The sequence below is a fragment of the Delphinus delphis genome, chromosome 1 (genome assembly GCF_949987515.2).
Source record: "Delphinus delphis chromosome 1, mDelDel1.2, whole genome shotgun sequence".
Classification (NCBI taxonomy): Eukaryota; Metazoa; Chordata; class Mammalia; order Artiodactyla; family Delphinidae; genus Delphinus; species Delphinus delphis.
Genome location: NC_082683.1, coordinates 138,290,688 through 138,309,031, shown reverse-complemented (window position 1 = coordinate 138,309,031; position 18,344 = coordinate 138,290,688). Strand labels below are relative to the sequence as shown.

General features: G+C 38.4%; 2 protein-coding genes across 3 annotated transcripts in view; one reads left to right on the top strand and one right to left on the bottom strand.

Annotated features, from left to right (window-relative positions):
* Positions 1–18,344, bottom strand: part of RGL1 (ral guanine nucleotide dissociation stimulator like 1) — a 277,771-nt gene that overhangs the window by 254,162 nt on the left and 5,265 nt on the right. The window lies entirely within an intron of this gene.
* APOBEC4 (apolipoprotein B mRNA editing enzyme catalytic polypeptide like 4) lies at positions 12,336–13,503 on the top strand. The gene has a single exon (XM_060009836.1). It carries the CDS (start codon positions 12,400–12,402, stop codon positions 13,501–13,503), a length of 1,104 nt encoding a protein of 367 aa, XP_059865819.1. The 5' UTR covers positions 12,336–12,399.

The window sequence follows — 18,344 nt, the reverse complement described above, 5'->3', positions numbered from 1 at the left end:
ATGGTGCCCTTGGAGATTTATTGAGCATTAGCAATCCAAATGAAGAAACAGAAGTACTGCAGAATCTCATCCACTATTCACTCCCTTCCAGCCAAATGACAAGCTTAAAAGAAACTCGTCTTTCTAAATTGATATGTTAAATACTTCCTTTCACTGACAATATCAAATGTTGGCAAGGATATGGAATAACTGGAATGCTCATATGTTGCTAGTGGGAATATAAAGTAATAAACCACTTTGGAAAACAGTTTGGCAGTTCTTAGAAAGTTGAGATGCATTTATCATACAACCTAGCAATTCCACTCTTAAGTATTTGCCCAAAAGAAAGAAACACATGTCCCCACAAACACTTGGACATGAATGTTCAGAGCAGCTTTTTTTATAATCACTCAAAACTAGAAACAATACAAATGTTCATCAACAGATGAATAGATGAATTATAGTATATCTATACAATGGAATATTACTCAGTATTAAAAAGGAACAAACTACCGCTATACATAATTACACGATGACTCTCAAAAACATTATGCTAAGCAATAGGCTAAAGACCCAGAGTTCATAATTCATGAGTCCATTTATGTGAAACTTTGGAAAACACAAATCTAATCTATAGTAACAGCTAATAGATGAAACTTCCCTAGAGCCATGGGAGATGGTGATTAATAGGGAAGGCAGCGACACAGGGGAAATTTGGGACTGATAGAAATGTTCTCTATTTTTATTGTAATGATGGTAACATGAGTACATATATTTGTCAAAACTAATAAAACTGTACACTTGAGATGGATGCATTTTATTATATGTAAATGATACCTCAATAAAGTTCATTTTTAAAATTTCCTCTTGCCACAAACATTTTCAGCTGTTTTCCCACACATACTTATCATTTCATCATGATATACTTTTCCTACATTTTCTTCTCTTTGTTGTCTTTATCATTGTCTCACTTTTGAAATATAATTTTTCCCATTCATCTTAGGCTAGGTCATTAATTTGAAATTGTTTTCTTTTTGCTCTAAAAAGTAGGATATGATGGAGAGATCCTGGTGTAAAGAAAAGAGTTGTAGAGTGCTCAAATCCCAGCTTTACCGATTACTGGCTATGTTACCTTGAGCATTAGTTAAACACTCTGAACCTCAGTTTCTTTATCTGTAAAATGGAAATTGTAATAACACCACCTCTTAAGGATGTAAGGCATGTAAAAATTTTGGCAGAGTAGGCATTCAGTAAATGTTCATCTCAGTTCAACAAACGATATTTTCATTTAAATTCTTTATCGTTTATATTATAAGCTAGACAGAGGAATTAACCTAAATAAAATTCAGTGAACTTAGTTAAGTAGAATCACTACCCAATAGTGACTTAAGTGGGACTGAAGAAGTACATGAAAGTAATATCACTCATAGCTGAATCTGTGAACCAGTGCCCATCCATAAACTGCTACCAGTGTGAACAAGATAAGTAGAGAAACTGAAAGTATTTAGAAAACTTTAGAGAAATTTGATATGACCCTGTACGATCTATATCAGTAAATGTGATTCAGAGTTTAAATCTTGTATAGGAGAAGGTTCTAGAGTAATTGCTCAGATTAAGGAGTTTGAGTCAAAATGTAAAGCGACACATTTCTTCCTTCATCAAGAAAATCTTACTATGAAAAAAAGTCAGCCAAACTAAATAATGTGTTTAGTGACATAGTAAAAATTATGAATTACATAAAAGCTAATGCATTCCATTTGAGAGTATTCTCTTTATGTGATAATATGGAAGCTGATCACAAACAACTGCAATTGTTTACCAGGTACAGTGGTTATCTAGGAGAAAAGTTCTGTAGAGAATGTTTGGACGTTGAATAAATTCAGAGTTACTGATAAATAAGAAACCAGTTTGGGCTCAACTTTTTTTTTTTTTTTGCGGTACGCAGGCCTCTCACTGTTGTGGCCCCTCCCGTTGCGGAGCACAGGCTCCGGACGCGCAGGCTCAGCGGCCATGGCTCACGGACCCAGCTGCTCCACAGCATGTGGGATCCTCCCGGACCGGGACACGAACCCGTGTCCGCTGCATTGGCAGACGGACTCTCAACCACTACGCCACCAGGGAAGCCCTGGGCTCAACTTTTTAAAGATATGTATTAGACAACCAGACTCGCCTATTTTTCTGAAATCTTTATGTTAATAATCTTAATATTTCCAAACAAGGAAGAAATGTAACGTGTTTTCCAGTAGCAGATGACTGAAAAGTCAAAATAAACATTAGAAGCATGGAAGAACAGTTTTCACAGATTGTTATGTCATGTTTCATAGTTTAACAACAATTATCCATGCAGCAGGTAATGATTTTGATATTGCACATCTGCACAAAATGATTACCAAACACCTGACAGAATTGATAGAATGTTTAAAATTTTTATACTCCATCAAAAGAAGATCCATGCTTAGGAAATTCATGGAACCATAAACTCATTCATTGAAACATAATTTAAATTTAATATAACTTTACAGGATAAATTGTTGGAACTGGCCACTGATGCAGCATTGACAATGAATTTTGAAAATACTACATCACTTGCTTTGTTTTTAAAAAACATTAAAAATGAATATCTTCAGCTGGTGAAATTGCTTTAAAATCTCTTCCTCTATTCCTATCAGCATACCTCTTGAAACTGGCTTTCTCTATTATGATGCTATTAAAACAAACATAGAAACAGTCTGGATATACATTATATGCTGCAAATAGTGTTATCATCAATTGAAGCTGGACTGGATAAAGTAACAAGCAAGAAGCAAGTTAATCACAATAAAAATTTTTAAATGGATATACATGATGTCCATAAAATGTACATATATAGGACATTGAATATAGAGATTTACTATATCCTTCATAAATGTTTTGTTTAATATAATTGTAGAATATAGTAATAGTAATCTCTGTAATAATCATCTATACATATACTTTCAATAAACAATGTAAATAGTTTTGGTAACTCTTTTCTCTTTTTATTCTGTGTTATGTTTGTTCTGTTTATATTTACATAAAGACAGACATATAGGTCACTGAGACAGAATAGAAAGCCCAGAAACAAACCACACACATACAGTCAAATGATCTTTTGACAAGGGCGCCAAGATTACACAATGGGGAAGAGACAGTCTTTTCAACAAACGGTGTTAGGAAAACTGGATATCCACATGCAAAAGAATGAAACTGGACCCTATCTTAAACCATACATACACACACATATGAAACCCTCAAAATAGATTAAAGACCTGAAACTATAAAATTTCTAGAAGGAAACATAGAGGGAAAGCTTCATGACATTGGTCTTGGCAATGATTTCTTGGATATGACATCAAAAGCTCGGGCAAAAATAGTAAAAATAGACAAGTTCTGCTTATATTTATTAAAATGTAATTAAAAATTTTTTATGTTCATCTGATTATATCTGTTGAACTACTTATTTTAAAAATAAGCTTATGGGCTTCCCTGGTGGCGCAGTGGTTGGGAGTCCGCCTGCCTATGCAGGGGACCGGGTTCGTGCCCCGGTCTGGGAGGATCCCACGTGCCGCGGAGCAGCTAGGCCCGTGAGCCATGGCCGCTGGGCCTGCGCATCTGGAGCCTGTGCTCCGCAACGGGGGAGGCCACAACACTGAGAGGCCCGCGTACAGCAAAAATAAATAAATAAATAAGCTTATGATTTCAATGTCTTTTTGTTCATTTTTAATACAATCATTTTCATCGAAATTTTACAAAATCATTAGTGTATGATGATTTGGTAACTTAAGTTGGTCCTTCCTCACAGATTGTATTAAAATTGTATTTCAAAAGTTTGAAACCTTTTTTAGAGCATCTATACAGAATCTGGGAGTAAAGATAGTGCCTTATGCTGCATTTTTCCTCAGTTTAAGTTTTAGGAGTGACCTTTGATTCTGAACATCTGTTGGTGTTTCCCTAGGATAATGGGGAAAACCAACATGGAGGAATTCTGAGGAAAAAAATGTGGTTTTACAAGGACCTACTGTATAGCACAGGGAACTCTGCTCAGTATTATGTAACAACCTAAATGGGGAAAGAATTTGAAAAAGAATAGATATTTGTATATGTATAATTGAATCACTTTGCTGTACACCTGAAACTAACACAACATAACTCCAACATGATTGGAGTAATCAACCATACTCCAATATAAAATTAAAAGTTTTAAAAAAATAAAGGGATAAAATAACACAACATAACTCCAACATGATTGGAGTAATCAACCATACTCCAATATAAAATTAAAAGTTTTAAAAAAATAAAGGGATAAAATAACACAACATAACTCCAACATGATTGGAGTAATCAACCATACTCCAATATAAAATTAAAAGTTTTAAAAAAATAAAGGGATAAAATAACACAACATAACTCCAACATGATTGGAGTAATCAACCATATCCGATATAAAATAAAAAGTTTAAAAAAAATAAAGGGATAAAATAAACTGTTGGGACACACACACACACACACACACACACACACACACACACAGTGGTTTTAGCAAACTAAGGGTGGTCCAACAGAAAGTTTCTCGCTTTTAAGACTGTGCTGCCACCCTGTGGCCATTCTTCTTATGACCCCAAGCTAGAAGATGCATCCTCAGCTATTTATCTATCTCCCTTTCCTCTCAACCCTAACACTTATCTCATCTTTCCCACCTAATTCTGTAGTGAAATTCATGAAGCCTACTGAACTCTCTGCTCTTCTTTATTTCATGCTTGCTTTTTTTCTTCAGTTTCTTTTTTGAAGTAGTTTGTTACTGCTACATGAATGTGGACATCATTATTCAGTGTCAACCAAACTGCAATGAAAGCAATGAATTATATAATTAATTGTGCACAGTACATACAAATAAAAGTGAAATATTTTAGCAATAACATAGAAATTATTTTACTTTTTTCCACCCAAAGTGAAAGTCACCTTATATAAAGCAACTAGCAACACACAAGCCATCTTGGATATATCTCAAATTGGGATGCCAGAACATAGATTAGAAACAAATTTTAGTTTACAACTAAACTAAGTAAAGGTCTTTTAGAAACATATATCAGTGTAGAAGAATTTGGCCTTTATAAGCTTCTTCATTATAATTTCATATACTTTTATATAGATAATATATATCATAACTCATCTGACTAAAGATGAAACATGGCAAGTTAACAAAGGAAGACAGAAGAAAGAAGTCTGTTTGGGAATCTAGATGTTTCTTCAACCCTTCTCCCTTCCTGTAAATGTCAACTCAGCAATAATAATTGTGAGCAGGAAGCCCATGATCAAGGTCCTTTGTTTCTCTGTGATTAAATTCAGCTTTAAAAGTCATTCTGTGCAACCTAAAGGAAGCTTTGCAAAGTCAGTCTCCTTTAGAGTTTTCAAAACTAACAGATGTAAAAAAAAAAAAAAAAAAACAGTAGCTTAAAAAATGGTGGCTCATGCAAAAGAATGAAATTGGATTAAAGACTTACCCGTAAAAGCTTAAACTGTAAAACTACTAGAAGAAAAAATAGGGGTAAAGCTTCTTGACATTGATTTGGTGATGATTTTTTTGAATATGACACCAAAAGTGCAGGCATCAAAAGTAAAAATAGACAAGTGGGACTGCATCAAACTAAAAAGCTGCTGCACAACAAAAGAAACTTAGAGTAAAATGGCATCCTACAGAATGGCAAGCAATATTTGCAAACAACATACTCGATATGGGGTTAATGTCCAAAATGTATAAGGAACTCATACAACTCAACAACAAAAACAAAACAATCTGACTTAAAAAAGGGCAAAGGACCTGAACAGACATTTCTCACAAGACAAACAAATGACCAACAGGTATATGAAAAGGTGCTCAAACATTATTAATCATCATGGAGATGCAAATCAAAACCACAACGAGATATCACCTCGCACCTGTTAGGATGGCTATTATCAAAATGACAAAAGATAACAAGTGTTGGCGAAGATGGGGAAAAGAGAATCATTGCGCATTGCTGGCGGGAATGTAATTTGGTACAGCCATTATGGGAAACGGTATAGTGGTTCCTCAAAAAATTAAAAATAGAACTGCCATATCATCCAGCAATCCCACTTCTGGGTATTTATCCAAAAGGATTGGAATCAGGATCTCAAAGAGATATCTGCACTCCCTTACTCATTGCAGAATTATTCACAACAGTGATGATACGGAAACAACCTAAATGTCCCTTGACAGATGAATGGTTAAAGAATGTGGTATATACATACAATGGAATATTATTCAGCCTTTCAAAAGGACATCCTGCCATTTGCAACAACATGGATGAACCTGGAGGGCATTCTGTTAAGTGAAATGAACCAAATACAGAAAGACAAATACTGCATGATCTCTTACACATATGAGGTGATTAAAATGTTAATTAGCTTTATTGTTATGATCATTTCACAACATACAAATACATCAAAAGATCAAATTATACACAGTAAATATATACAATTTTATTTGTCAGTTACATCTCAATAGAGCTGTTTTAAAAACTGGCTGGCTACTTGGGATTGCCTATCTCTAAAATTACCTTAAAATGCAATTGGTAAATATACTAGTGGATAGAGGCTCATTATTAAGGTAATATTTTTAAGTGGAATATCATTTGTTAAGGTCAAATAAAAGGTGAAATTTGAGGATCAACTTTTGGTTTTATATTTACCAGTTCACTGAGTTAGCAGACGAAAACGGAGGCAAGAAGTAGGGACAGAAAGGCATGACCAGTGGCCAGAGGTGGGGAAGGAATGGGATGCAATAGAGTGAGCAAGCACCAAAGAAGGAAAATGTCACTGAAAATTAGCTATTAGCTGAGGAGGTAATGAATACACTTGAGACCTGTAAAAGGCACAAAGATCAACCTAAAATATTGACGTTAGAAGGAGCCTCCGAGAGGAGAAGGGAAAGGGCTGTTGCTATTGTGGAGACTGGAAGTTTGACTATGAGAAACAAAACTGAGTGGTGACGCTGCTGCAAGAAGCCTTCTAGGTGCTTCCACCATCCCTGATGGATTGTTTTTAGAGGAGTATATATGCTTAAGAACTTCGGGTGGTAACCAATGGAAACACATACTAGTGATCACCACGCACTCCTTCAAGTGGGCTGAGGAAGAGGAGAGCGGGAATGAGGGTGAGCACAATGAATCATGATTATCAACACGTCGAGTGCCCTAGGAGACGGTGTGGAGACGAAGGGGGCAGGGGGAAAGCATGCAGAAGGGTGAGTGGCTCTTCCATCAGCCACAGAGGAAGGGCCACAGCTGATACAGGGGCAAAGCTTGTCTTAAACTGGAGGGAACCACACACATAATAGCAAGAGTCTCCCAGGGAATGTGCAAGATGAGGGAAATTGCTAGCACGTAGTAACCCAGGTTTGGACAAAATAAAGAGCTCCCCCACCCCCACCGCCCCGCCCTGGCTTCAGGGACTGTGGGGCTACTAGTAGAAAGTGCCTCCCTTTGGGGAAGTCTAGTCTCTGCTCCTTTTGCAGGGGCCTCCCTCTCACAGAAGGGTGAGCCTCCAAAGGAGGGGCCCTGGCACCTCCACAGGTAACAGGACCAACAAATCTTGTCCACACCCCAAGCTGGGCACCTACTCTAGATCAGAACAAAGGTGCTGAGCTCAGGATTTGATTCTCACAGCCAGAGGGAGAAAAACCCCAACATGTTCACTTAAACAGTAAGATATTACACTTTTATCCAGAATGGAATATGCATTCATGTATATTTTCATCTCTGGAACAGGTGGTTTGAAATGCAAATAAAGTAATAAGTGTCAGAGCCGTATCCTAGCAGTAGCTACTTTGCAAACGTTACCATGGCACCAATTCAACAGCGTTCTTAGAGGCACCACACCTCAGCAAAGTCTTTCTAACTCAGGACGGCCAAGTTCAAAGGAACTGACAGACGCAAACTGCGAAAGAGTCCTGAACCGATACAGGAGGTGAATTTTACAACACAATTGCCCGCTGAATCTACTTGAAACAGGGTATGGGACTTAAACGGGGAAAAAAAGGGAATGGACCAACTCCTAGGACACCTGGAACGTGATCCAAGCCTGGAGACAAAATGATGGTAATTATAACTGCTAACATTTGTTTTTAGTTGCTAACAGATTGCGCACAGATTGGGAAAGGCAAACTCCATTTTCCAATTACTCCAGTGCAAACCGTGCTTTACCAGTACTCACTAATCCTAGTTGAGTGAAAAGAAAGCAGATTGTCCTCATGTATGGATCATTTGTGTTAAACTAAGGAAGGCTGTCCTCTCACAGCCATAGCCCAGGGGGCCACTCACAGGGAGTAGATGCCAGGAGCTGGGTTCTGCAGCTCTCTACTTCCTACTGCCAGTAGATCTGCTTGACAGGGAGTAGATGCCAGGAGCTGGGTTCTGCAGCTCTCTACTTCCTACTGCCAGTAGATCTGCTTGACTGAGGGCAACATGCATTTCCCAAGCACAGACAAAGCAGAAGGAAAAGGACTAGGTGGTAGTGACACAGGACGGTGGGGAAACAAGTCTTAGCCAACCCGGCCTGTGAACCAATCAAGGTTCCTGAGGTAGTCCCTGGGCTAAACAGGACATGTCTCACCCTGATTAGGAGAGAACGGAAGGTCAGATACCAAAAGTTAACAAAACAAGACAGTCTGTCGTAAATGGCAAATTGATGATATAAACTACAAATTCTGTAAGTGTTCAAAGGAGGCAGAAATTCTTTCCTGCTTCCCCTTCAGATGAGGGTGATTAAAATCTGAAAAAGTGAAGACCTGCCAATACGGAACCGCCGTTGGTTGACCCTAAAAAGCCATCAACAAGAAGGAAACTCCAGAACTCCCATCATTACATATAAAAGCCACTAGTCCTCAAGATCTCCTTTAAGACAGTAATGATGCATCATTCATGGCCAAAATAGCTATAGGAGAGGGAGGCAAAGGAAGGCGTGCTTAGAAAAGCAATCAGGGCTTTCCATACTGCCTTTATCTTGAAAACACGAAGACTTCTCCTTCCCGGAAGGATAATTCTGGGACTATTACATACAGTTATCTCTGCACACCCCACTCCAAAAAAAAAGTAAAGGCAGAAAAGGGCCTCTTGGTACTGCTTCCATAACATTCTAACCAAATCAATCTGTAAATTTCCTATGGGTGAGTTGACATTGTAATTTAAGTTGTAACCTGGATATCAGGTATGCCGCCCAGTGGCAGACCACATTCAGGGCACAATATTCAAAAGAAAGTGAGACTTTGGTCTTGGTTTCAGCAAGTTTTGATATTCAGAGAGATCCAGTTTCAGGAGTAAGGCTGAGAGAGGAGCAGATCCAAGGAGAAAACAACACTCAGGATCAAGCAGGAGATGCTGTCGGGTTCTAGGTGATCAGCCCACTGCCAAGGGTTAGGAAGGAAAAGAGTCCAGGATCCCATGGAAAATCTATGCAAGGTGTAAGAAGCCTCAGGGAAGGAAAATACAGCACTAAGGAGCCAACTGCGGTAAACACCCAATTCTATGGACTAAGTTGACATGTCAGAGATTACATGAAATCTGGAATTTGATGGGTATGCGGTGTCCAGAGTTACTGAAGAGATATCAGCCATTAGGATAATGGTGACATGGGTAAAGTTATATCCCATTAACAGCTGGACTGAAGCTCCTAAAATATTTAATTCCCAGGACAGGATTAGCAAAGGAACGCTGCACGTTTCAGCCTGGAGATCAGGCTGTATCAAATACAAATACTGAGGTGATCTGGGTTGAGGAAGACAGAAGTTGATCAAAGAGCTTCCATATGAGAGGCTGTAATAAATACTTCTGAAGCGATAAATTAGATTTCGAAAACTGAGAAATTAATTTTGTTGCAATGGTCAGTTTATCCCTTTAAAATTTTCTGCTTTATTCATTTTGCTGCCTGGACAAAGAGTTCAATGTACAAACAATACACACTAGAAGAAAATAACGGGGAATACTTAAACTCTTTGATGGGAAGTCTTTTCTAAATACAGTAGTAAAAAATAAATCATAATGGTAATTAGACCACATAAAATGTAAAATTTGGCTCACTTAAAAATACCATCAGCATAATTGGGCTTCCCTGGTGGCGCAGTGGTTGAGAGTCCGCCTGCCGATGCAGGGGACGCGGGTTTGTGCCCCGGTCCGGGAAGATCCCACATGCCGCGGAGCGGCTGGGCCCGTGAGCCATGGCCGCTGAGCCTGCACGTCCGGAGCCTGTGCTCCGCAACGGGAGAGGCCACAACAGTGAGAGGCCCACGTACCGCAAAAAGCAAACAAAAAAAATACCATCAGCATAATTACAAGGCTCTATAAACCAGGTAAGATATTTGCAACAAATATGACAGATAATGTTCTTGATACATAAGGAGTTATTGCAAATCAATCAGAAAAACCTCAAACAAACAAAAAAAATGGTAAGGGATCATATATCTTTCACAGAAGAATAAATACTACAGATCAATAAGCGTGTAAAACGGTATACTTTGTACCTTTTCACCAGGAATTGAAAAGGTACAAAGTATAACCATAAAGAGATACTGAAGCTCACTTCTCAAATTGACAAAGGGCATAATAAACAACACTGGGAGACAGTGACAAAATTGGTACATCATCCTAGGAAGCAATCTGACACAGCTTGGTCTAATAATACAACTTTTAGTACTCTACATTAAAGAATTGGAGACAGGAACGATTTATTTATAGAAATGTTCATCAAAGTATTATTTATAATAATGATAAGAGGAAAGAACCTGTTATAGTTTTGTGATAAAATAGCCATGAACATTGTGTTTTTTGAAGAAAACCCTCATGACATAATACAAAGTGAAAAAACAAAGTATAAAACATGGTTTAATTATGTTGTGCATTGCAAACATACACAGCAAAAAGACGGGGGGGAATAGACCTGTTAACAGTGATGGGAATGTAAACTGATACAAAGTGGTATGAGGGTTTTTTTTATGTACCAGCATTTTTAAAAATATTCTACAAAAGAAACACGTAATACTTGTAAAATAAAAAGTTACTTTAAAATGTTTCTAAAACTATATTATAATGCCCCTGGCTGCTGCTTAGGAACAATGATACTGAAGGGATATTTTTGTAAAGGAAAAATCATTACTTAAAATCTTAACTTTGGGGGCTTAATGTCCAAGAAGCCATTTATTTGGAATATCCTGAAGAATCATCTTTGCTTTCCAGAATAGTAAAGTTTCCAAAATGCTCTAATAAGACCCACCCACTGGAAATAAAACTCTCAAATGTCAATGAATGAGGGTCCACAACCCAAAGAATACTCAAGTGGCACTTCTCCAAGAAGTCTTTACCATTAAGCAAAATAGACCCTAAGATTCTATTCCCCAAAAGAAAACCACCTCCAACTTATTGCCAGTGATTTGAAGAAATAGCTGATTTTAAATGCAAGCACACTCAAAACCTCCGCACAATATATTAGATACTTTCATATTCAGAAAAGAATCAAAGGAAGAATATTATGAACAAAATGCAAAACCCCTGTTTATTTCTCTGTACTGTCATAAACCGGAATCATGATAACCTGGGGGATTTATACTGTTACTACTGAGAGCTAATATGTATCCAGTCCTTAATATGTGTCAGGCACATAATAAAGCATTTTATATTTATTCCATCATTCAATCCTCGACATAATCTTGTGAGATAGGTTCTATTCTTATCCTCATTTTACAGAGAAGGAAGCTGTGGCTCCCAGACATTCTATAACTTGCCAAAAGTCACAAAGCTGCTAAGCAGCAGAGCCTAGATTTGAAACAAGACAGTCTGTTTCTAGAACTTGCACTGTTAACCCATTTGCTCTACTGCCTCAGAATCTATGGAATAGGTAAAAGTGTATTGTGCCTTTCTTTTTTGTCTCCTACCCAGGATCTGTCTAATCCTCAGGATTAGAATCCAGAACTTTCTAATCTATGGCTATAAATCACTATCTTTTAGAATCAAAGATGCTACCATAGGGCTTCCCTGGTGGTGCAGTGGTTGAGAGTCCGCCTGCCGATGCAGGGGACACGGGTTCGTGCCCCGGTCCAGGAAGATCCCACATGCCGCGGAGCGGCTGGGCCCGTGAGCCATGGCCGCTGGGCCTGCGCATCTGGAGCCTGTGCTCCGCAACGGGAGAGGCCACAACAGTGAGAGGCCCACGTACCGCAAAAAAAAAAAAAAAAAAAAAAAAAAAAAGATGCTACCATAGTTGCTAGGCTAATTCCTTTAAAGAAAAGTATGGCTCAATAGATTCATGCATTGTCTTTCATTCTCCCTGCATTGGTTTTATATATAATTTCTCTTCCTTGTTTAGGGTTGCGGCTAGAAGACAATAAAACGAGTAATGGAGCCCTTATATGAGGAATACCTAGCCAATCGTGGAACAATAGTAAAACCTTATTACTGGCTGAGATTCTCTCTCGATTGCTCTAATTGTCCTTACCATATTCGGACAGGTGAAGAAGCAAGAGTTCCCTACACAGAATTTTGTCAGATTTTTGGATTCCCTTATGGACCAACATATCCTCAAACAAAACACCTCACATTCTATGAACTAAAAACTTCTTCTGGAAGCCTGGTGCAAAAGGGCCATGCTAGCAGTTGCACTGGGAATGATACCCATCCGGAATCAATGTTATTTGAGATGAATGGTTACTTTGACTCCGCCATACACAATAACGACGGCATCAGGCATATCATTCTGTATTCCAGCAACTCCCCTTGCAATGAAGCTAACCATTGCTGCATCAGCAAAATGTACAATTTCCTGGTAATGTATCCAGACGTCACTCTTAGTATTTACTTTTCTCAGCTCTATCATACTGAGGCTGAATTTCCTGCCTCGGCGTGGAACCGTGAAGCTCTCCGGAGCCTGGCCAGTTTATGGCCGCAGGTCACTTTGAGCCCAGTAAGTGGTGGGATTTGGCATTCTCTCCTCAACAACTTTGTGAGTGGTATGTCTGGAGCGACTGTTTTCCAGCCCATTTTAACCGGGAGAGCACTGGCAGACAGGCACAATGCATATGAAATCAATGCCATAACAGGGGTGAAACCCTATTTCACCGATATTCTTCCCCAGGCAAAAGAGAATCAGAACATAAGAGCTCAGGCAGCTTTAGAGGGCTACCACTTAAACAATGTCTTTCCCAGACAGTCTTTTCAAGTGACAAGTGGACAACTGCAACCCAATCTGACCCTAGACCCCAGGGTTCCTGTCATTTTTGTACTGGTGCCTTTCAGAAACCTACCACCAATCCATGTAGGACAAAACCTACATAAACCCAGGAATATCGTAAAGCACTTAAATATGCCTCAAATATCATTCCAGGAAAACAATGATCTCAGAATGCCTCCCGTTTTAATGCCAGTGGAGAGAGTAGAAATCACCGAACAGTTTGCTAGTAGCAAAGAGGCAGATAAAAAGAAGAAGAAGAAAGGGAAAAATTAAAATTGGCATTCCTACAACAAGAGACCAAACTACTACCAGAGGACTTGATTAGATAGGCAACAGAAATCTGGGAACTTTCTCTCTTAGGTCTGATCCAAGATGGAGATAAACTGATACACTAAAAGCAAAACCTGAATTATGTATTATCTCAACCATTATAAAGCAACACCGTTTTTAACATAATCCACAATGTTTCCGTAAGCAACTTGATCTCTCTCCTGTATTTTAAAAGTGACTGTATCAAAATGGAGCCATTAGTAACTTGCTAATATTCTGATGTGGATAAGAAAATGTCATTACTCTACACTACCCACATCACCTTTCGACCAAAGAACCCCATGGACTAAATAGCTTCCTAAATTGGTTTTGGTATAAAAATTTACTGCAAAATTGGAAAACAGCCTGAGTTACTGACATTAAGTGCTGCCTGCAAAGGCAAATCAGTGATTTTCCATTAATTGTTAACCGTGGACAGATTTTAGGCAGCTCTTTTTTTTTTTCTAAAATGGTTCAAAATAGTTTATGTGGAGAAAAGCTCTTTTTGCTAATTGATTAGATATAGCTGCCAAAATTGATTTTTGAAACCAGCCACCTGCTCAGTTTGATCTTTCCCTCTTGAGCAGATAATAGAGGCAGGATAATACATGAAAGTCTCCAAAACGCCTTCCATCACACACCACATAAAATCCAAGCCACTTTTACTGGCTTTTAAGGTTCCTCCTCTACCGTCCTGTTGCTCTGTCTTATCAGCAGGAGTGTAGGTCCCTGTAGATCAAGCACTGTCTCTCCTCTTTGGTTTTCCCTTAGGGTCTGGCACAGTAGCCAGGCAAAACGTGGGTAGCAAGACTGTGAATCTACATCTCAATAACTTTACCAATCGCCACTCCCCAACATTCCTTTTCCATTCCAGCCAAGTGCCTGCTTAGTCATACTGCAATGAACATCTTTTTTTTTTTAGGATCCATTCCCCCCTTTTCTGATATAGCTTCCCAATGCATAATTTGTTTTACTTCCCTTTTATTCTGACACCTTTCTTTTTTATCAGTGCACATCTATACCGTCTCTTAACATCTTGTTCAAAACACACTTCTAAGAAGTGCTCCTTGACTAACCCTTTGAGCGTGTACATTAAAGCACCTTGTTTACGTTTAACTGTTTGCTGCCTCACTCCCCTCTTAGAAATATGTAAAAATGCATTACAAGAAAAATGTGTATTCATCTGTAACTTGCTACTAAATATTTTCTTAATATGTGTAAAAATGAATGCTAAGCTAATAAGATAGTTTTGCCATTAGAAGAAAAAACTTAAAGCGCATAATACTCCATGCAGAAGGAGCAGGAGGCGGAGGAGGGAGAGGAAGAAGTGGGGGCAGGGGAGAAAAGAAAAATGTTGCGCTTCCCTGGTGGTGCAGTAGTTGAGAGTCCGCATGCCGATGCAGGGGACACGGGTTCGTGCCCCGGTCCGGGAAGATCCCACATGCCGCGGAGCGGCTGGGCCCGTGAGCCATGGCCGCTGGGCCTGCGCATCTGGGGCCTGTGCTCCGCAACAGGAGAGACCACAACAGTGAGAGGCCCGCGTACCGCCAAAAAAAAAAAAAAAAAGTTTACAATAGAAATTTCTATTGTGATTAAAATAAACACGAATAAAATTTTAAAAGGAATTTCTATTGTTAACCTGAAATTTTTTATAGATTTATTAGAATATAATTATATTGTGGGTATACAGTAATTATTATTTAAAGAGGTACTGTTGAAGTTTATTATTGGATCATGAAATCATGTGTCTACAACTTGGGATGTAGAGTTTTTTTTAAAAAAAGACCCTAAGATGACAAAATCAGGATCTCTGATCATCGTAAAAGTAGACAGATCCAGGTGGGTGACTCAGCTAATAGCGTCAGCAAGTCGGAGGGGCCTGGGGAGCCAGCTCTGAAACTTCTTGCCTTGTGGGCTCCTCAAAAAAAAAAAAAAAAAAAAAGTACATCCAATTAGATAATATGAGATGTGTCTCCAAAGTGGTCAAAAAGACCACAGTATCATTCAAGATACAAAGGATCCAGATAGAAATATAGTGTGAAATCTATGACGAATTTGTATTTCAAATATATTTCAAATGTAAGCCTGGATATCAGCGGGTGTATAACAAAGGGAGAAATGTTACCAAACCAATAGGAAAGAAAAGTGCTTTTGACAGTTAAATTTTTGTACTGGTTAGATAAGACTGGGGCTAGGAAGAAGAATGTTACTGATAGATCATGAGTCCAGGCCAATAAAGTCAAGCTTTAGACAAGAGACTGTTAAAAGAGCATAAAGATATATGACCCTAGGCAAGTAGTCTCTATTTCCTCATCTGTAAAACAAGAGATATGAGCTAGCTCATCTTTAAGGTTCCCTTGAGCTCTTTTGCTCTAAGATGACACATATCAAAGCAATAGTTCCATGGAGTGAGCTCTTATGTCACAAGGATCGGGTCTTTCTGCTCACCATGCAACGGATTCTTGTTTGTGTCAAGGTGGCCCAGGGATTTAGGGAAGAGTAGAAATTGGAATGCTCCACCTTTCCTCAGCAAACTGGCAATGGTGATAGCAAAGAATTATAACTGCCACCACATATATGGTAATTCCAATAAGGAAAATACAAGCCAATAAATTAAAGGAGCTAGTGGTGTGCTGATATAAAAAAGGCAGGGGAGTAGGTCCCAAAAAACTGATGAGAGTCTGGGGGAGGGGAACATTTCCTTGGTGAATCAAACACGGTGCAGGGTTTGGGTCTCACCGTTGTAGGCTCCACCACATACTTAGTCATTATAGAGAAAATGGATTTATAAATCACAGACAGACCAGATTAACAAAACTCCCAAGATTTACATATAAAAGCAGAAAGCTAATTGATTTCCAGTGAGACTTATAACTGGATATGAAACCAGATGTTCAAGTTGTCCAGCCTATACAGTCTCTCCATGTAGATAAGCTACATGAAAAGCCAAACTATAATAAGAGGGTTGCTCTGTGGATTAGAGGAGTTCATAATGTGATTCTAATGTTTAGTGCTGTCAGACTCTGTTTACCTGGGACAGACATCTGCCACTTGGAATGAAATGATGAGATACGCACAAGGGCACCTGACCCCTGGACAGTGTTTAGGTGGGCCAAGGCTGTGAGAAAAAACATAAACCTCTATAACCATTTCCTATCATGACTAGTATTGATTTTCTATAGATGTTAATATTTCATCAAGCTACAATCTAATCCTGGTAGCCTGGGAGCAAATCTTATCACTTTAAAATGATATTAGATATCTTTTCTTGATTCATAGTGCATGCAATCCAAAAAGTTTAACTCCCACAATGGAATGTTATTTATCTTGTTTCCAAGGGTTTTAAGGAAAGCCAAATGGTAACCTATACTAATTAAAAATAATATTATTACTACTTAACATTTAGTGAAAGCTATAGGTCAGGCATTTTTCTAAGTACTTAAATTATTAGCTCATTTAATCCTCCCAATAATTCTATGAAGTAGTTATTATTATAGTACCTATTTTACAAATAAGGAAAGCTTAAGTAATTGCTCAAATAGTAAAGGTGATCTGAGAGTCAAATCTAGGAGGTCTAGCTCCAGAACCCATGTTCTTAATCACAATGCTTTAATGCCTCTCAAGATAATAATAATGTGGACTCACTATAAAGGCTGGAAAAATCAATATCTATTTAGTGCCAGTCCTGTGGCTTTTCTGTGATCCTGCTCAAACTACTGTACCAATGGGCATCCTCTAGACTCTGGCAGCTAGGTAGGCTGAGTGGGCTGGGGTGGAGAACTTAAGTAGGTTCTAGACCCCAGAGTTTTGGTACTTTCCCCATCCCCATTCCTTGTTACCCAGGACCTCAAAACTAACATAAGTCCTGAGATTGCCTTACCTTGGATGTCCTTGACTCTCAGGGATATACCAAATCAGAGGCCTTAGGCTTGGGAACATTGCTTTATTACCCTATTTAAATAATTAAGTAGAACTGGTTCCTTAAAAAACAAAAACAAAAAAATGATCCAGCAATTCCACTTCTGGGTATAAACCCAAAAGAATTGAAAATTGGGTCTCAGAAAAATATACGTACACACATATTCAAAGCAGCAATATTCACATTAGTCAAAAGGTGGAAGTAAACCAACTGTCCACTGGTGGATGAATGGGTAAAGTGTGGCATATTCATACAATGTAATATTATTCAGCCTTAAAAAGGAAGGAAATTCTGACACATGCTACAACGTAGATGAATCTTGAGGACATCAAGCTAAATGAAATAAACCAGTCACAAAAAGACAAATGCTGTATTATTCCACTCACATAGGGTACCTAGAGTCATCAAATTTATCATCTCAGAAAGTAAAATGGTGGTTGCCAGGGGCTGTGGCGAGGGTGGAATGAAGAATTATTGTTTAATGGATACAGAGTCTCAGTATTGCAAGACAAAAAGAGGTCTGGAGATGGATGGTGGTGATGGTTGTACAACAATGGAATGTACTTAATACTACTTAACTGTATACTTTAAAATGGTTAAGATAGTAAATTGTATGTTATGTGTATTTTGCCACAATTTTAAAAAAATTAAGTGGAATTACTAACTGACACCTACTGATCTCTCCATACACACACACACACACACACACACACACACACACACACACACACACACATACACACACAAAGGTCATCTTTTGTGGCGGACTAAATATTAGGTAACAAACTCTATGTCTAGTCTCAAAATACTGAGATAAGGTGTGGAAGGCTCACAGGAATATCTGAAAACCAAATATATTTTTTAAAAATCATTATAAGTTTTTTAA